General features: G+C 38.1%; 1 protein-coding gene across 1 annotated transcript in view; it reads right to left on the bottom strand.

Moving 5' to 3' along the window:
- Positions 1-3,751, bottom strand: part of FEZ2 (fasciculation and elongation protein zeta 2 (zygin II)) — a 56,973-nt gene that overhangs the window by 41,690 nt on the left and 11,532 nt on the right. Inside the window, exon 3 of the mRNA XM_012653839.1 lies at positions 1,150-1,266. Within this exon, the coding sequence (XP_012509293.1) occupies positions 1,150-1,266 (117 nt within the window). The remainder of the gene's footprint in view (positions 1-1,149; positions 1,267-3,751) is intronic.

Below are 3,751 nucleotides of genomic sequence, written 5' to 3'. Positions count from 1 at the left end.
AAAAAAAAAAAACTATTAAATACAATTAAATGGAGGAGTAAAACATTATGAGTGTATTTAACACGCTTTATGAACCAACAAGCTTAACAGTTAACACTTCTACTGAGGAAAAACAAAAGCAAATCTGAAGGATGTAGGACAATGTTAAGTACGAGAAGACTTTCCAAAATAGGCATTGTAAAATCCTACAATGAGACACTCAAGGGGGCCACAAAATCTGTTACTCTGAGTCTCAAAAACAGGGATAGTTTGTGGCATTCAGGCAGATCACTGAGGGGACAATGAACTCTCAGGGTCATGTCCTTCCCTGGAATATCACGCGCTACCTCAAAACAGTCCACCAACCTATTATTACCTTGCGTTTTAAGCACCACATTCTTTCCAGGCCTAGAACAATCCAACCACAGATATGACCAAGGAGCATCAAAATGACAATATTTTAATGTACCTTTCTAATGTACTCCTCCCAACCTTGCCATAATATATCTCCTTACTGACCTTGTCTTTCCAGCCTAAAAATAGACTGTGGTAGAATGCACAGCTCGAGTATCCATGGAATATTTTATTTCAGGAAGAAGTTCTTGCATCACATTATGACAATACAACAGAGGTGGGAAGAGTATTCAGAAAATGAGAAAGCTGATTCAACTGGTTTTAAATGAATACAGAGTTGACATTATTAGAGCATTCCATAAGAATAATGCTCACTTCTTTCTGGGGTACACAATATGTACTTCTAATAAGTGCTAATGATTTTTACCCAGGGTTTTAAAGAAATTAAATAATTTCTACAGATATTTTATAGTTTTTCCATGCATGGATAAATCTAAAGAAACCAGGAAATTCACATGATTTTTCTGATTTTAAGTAATACCCCTCCCTTAGTAACTTCCTGTACTAACTTGCTGTACTCTTTAACAATGCTTATGTTGGAAATCTTTCCAAGTAACATAATCCCTTCTGCTTCAGATTACATATACTTTCTTTTTTTTTCCCCTCAGTGGAAGAGCTGACTGTTAAGCCTGTATAAACTAGAAAATATAAGAAAAATAAGTAAATTCCAAAAGCCATCATTTATTGCCACAATAAGAAATCAATTTTCAGCTCTAGAGTCACCTTTCCTTATGTTAATGAATATCTCCTTTATACCTGATCTGCGGTGAAGAGGGGTTCATCGTGAACACAGGAGACGATGATCGAATGCATATCCAGCTGTTCTCTCAGCTCCTCGTCATCTGAGGTATCAAAGAGCAAACTGTCACTTACCTAAAAACGAAAACACCCACTGTTAAAAGCAGGACACATTCTAATCAAAACAAAGTCCACATCTTTAGGTAAGAAAGGCTGCAGAGGAAAGCATCTACTGAGAGCTTTCCCTTGAAAGGCAAAAATTGTTACAATCACTCTGAACCAGGCAGTGTGCGCCTATTCATCTCGAATAGAAATGAGAGGAATGTAGAATAAACATGAAATTGCTAAGATGCTGCATACATCCCCTATTGCCTGATATAGATACATACTTAGCTGTTTTTTGCATCGGGAAGAGTGCTATAAAAGCTAATAGATGTGCAGGAAAAAATATGGTATTCATTGGCAAGTTGTAGCAATGAGAAGGGAGAAAATGGGCAGGTTTAGCAACAAATGTTATTCTAACAATAAGATTGGTATATGTTACAAATTCTATAGAAAACATAAAAGTCAGTTAATTGCAAACTAATTCAAATATTCAGAGTAAAAGATAAGTAATCAACTCCCTGTAAGACAGATCTGTCCATGAGGGTCACACTTAGCTCTTCCAGTCTAACCTTTCTTCTTCCAAAAATAGAATGTCCCTAGGTTCCAAAAACATCTTAAAACCTGACTGGGCTGGAGAGTCTCCACCACCATTTTCCACCCTTCTCAGTGCCCCAGGAGGCTAACCTTTATGGACTACATCAAAGGATGCCCTTGACACTGGCTTCCAGTGGGTGTAACACCATTGGCAGACACCAGGAGACTGGAGGGTGGGATGGTAAGGGCTGGGCATTTATTCTTCTGTCTTCCTCCCTGCCAGACTGCCACTTGTCAGCTGTGGCTTTTTATCAAAAGCCACAGCTCTCATCAACAGACCTCTCCCCCACAGATAATCTCTCCAGTCTAATAAGCTCTTCCCCTCCTTAGCTCTTCATGCTCAGGGCTGCTAAAGCACTAGTTGCTGTTGCTAGAGTTGGTTTCCCTTAACCCTGTCCACATCAATACAGACAGCCCCTTTTATCATGACATAGAGCTTAGTACTAGTAATGATAGTAAAAGCCCTACCTGGAAAAAATTCAGCAGATTAAAGGGAACAAGTGAACATCTATCATCTATCTATCTGCCATAACATGACTATTGAGGTGATGAATAGAACTGAAATTAGAACTCCATTCCTCAGGAAGAATTAGCACACACAGAGTTCCCAAAGAACAAATGGGCAACAAGGACTACGTAAAATGCTACCATGTCATTATACTACATAGTGTGTGTTAAAATAATACAATTTTATACTGGGAAAATTACTTAATTTACCAGTGTAGAGGAGGTATATAAAATTGAAGATACAATGGAGTAGATGTAGGTCCCTACTGCTTCTCTAGTTCCTCATACAGGAGAATCTTAAGTTTAAGGGTGAACACGGCCCCAGAGCAAGAAACCTGAAGGTGAGAAGGACCAAGGAAAGAACCCCCGGCATCCTAACTTTCAAACATCAGGCTGGGAGAAGGCTATGTACACACTTCAGGGTCCACCTAGCACCATATAATGCAATCCATGCTGTACCACAGCGATGACGTCCCTCCTCCTTCCATTTCTCACTGCACCATCACAGCCTAGGAAAGGACTAGCCATGGCCTTCCACACATCATGAGATTTCAGAACCCTGTGTGTAAAACAAGAATCTAAAAGTTTCCAGAAAAAAAAAAAATCATCACATGAAAAGGATCAGGAATCTAAATGTCACTTGAATTTTCAATAGCAATAGCAATAACACATGCTAGAAAACAATCAGTGTAATTTGTGTTTCAATAAATTCCACCCTAGAATCTGGTATCCAGTTAAACTAACAATTAGGCAGGAGCTTAGAATAAAGACATTTTCAGACATACAACTTCTCAAAAAGTTTACCTCTCATGCACCCTTTCTCCAAAAGCAACCAGAGGAAAATGAAAAGAGAAAAAGGGTCTAACACAACAAAGAGATGAAGAGAATTCTTGTAATGATGGTGAAGTGAAAATCCCAGAATGATGGGTGTGAAGATAAACTAAAGAGTAACCGGTTCAGATTAGAATTGTTACCGCAGAGCATTAAGAAAAGCAGGAGAGAGCAAAAAAAGTGACAGAGAGAACAGAGACTGATAAATTACCTAGGGTATTCCATTTACCAAAATGAGTTCTATGGCTCTGCTGAGGCTGAATTGTGAGCTAATTATAAACTAAACCACAAAAAAGGCAATTATTATTACCCTAAGAAAAAACCCAGTAAAAAAAGAGGAAACTTAATCATAATACACCAAAATGAGTCAACCATGAACACCTAAACGGTAAATATAAATGAGGAAGATTAACTTAACCACAGATTTTTTTTTATATAATTACATTGGGAAGAGGAGAGAAGGGAAACTTTTTGTGAGGGTTATGGGACTGGAGGTTGGAGCAGGAATGTAAGAGACCTAAACCTTCATCCTCTGGGTAGAAAGTAATTGGGTAAAGTCTAAAATTGAAAAAATAAAATCAAG

The sequence above is a fragment of the Propithecus coquereli genome, unplaced genomic scaffold, assembly GCF_000956105.1.
Source record: "Propithecus coquereli isolate 6110/MARCELLA unplaced genomic scaffold, Pcoq_1.0 Scaffold43, whole genome shotgun sequence".
Taxonomy (NCBI): domain Eukaryota; kingdom Metazoa; phylum Chordata; class Mammalia; order Primates; family Indriidae; genus Propithecus; species Propithecus coquereli.
This window is presented reverse-complemented; position numbering and strand designations above follow the sequence as displayed.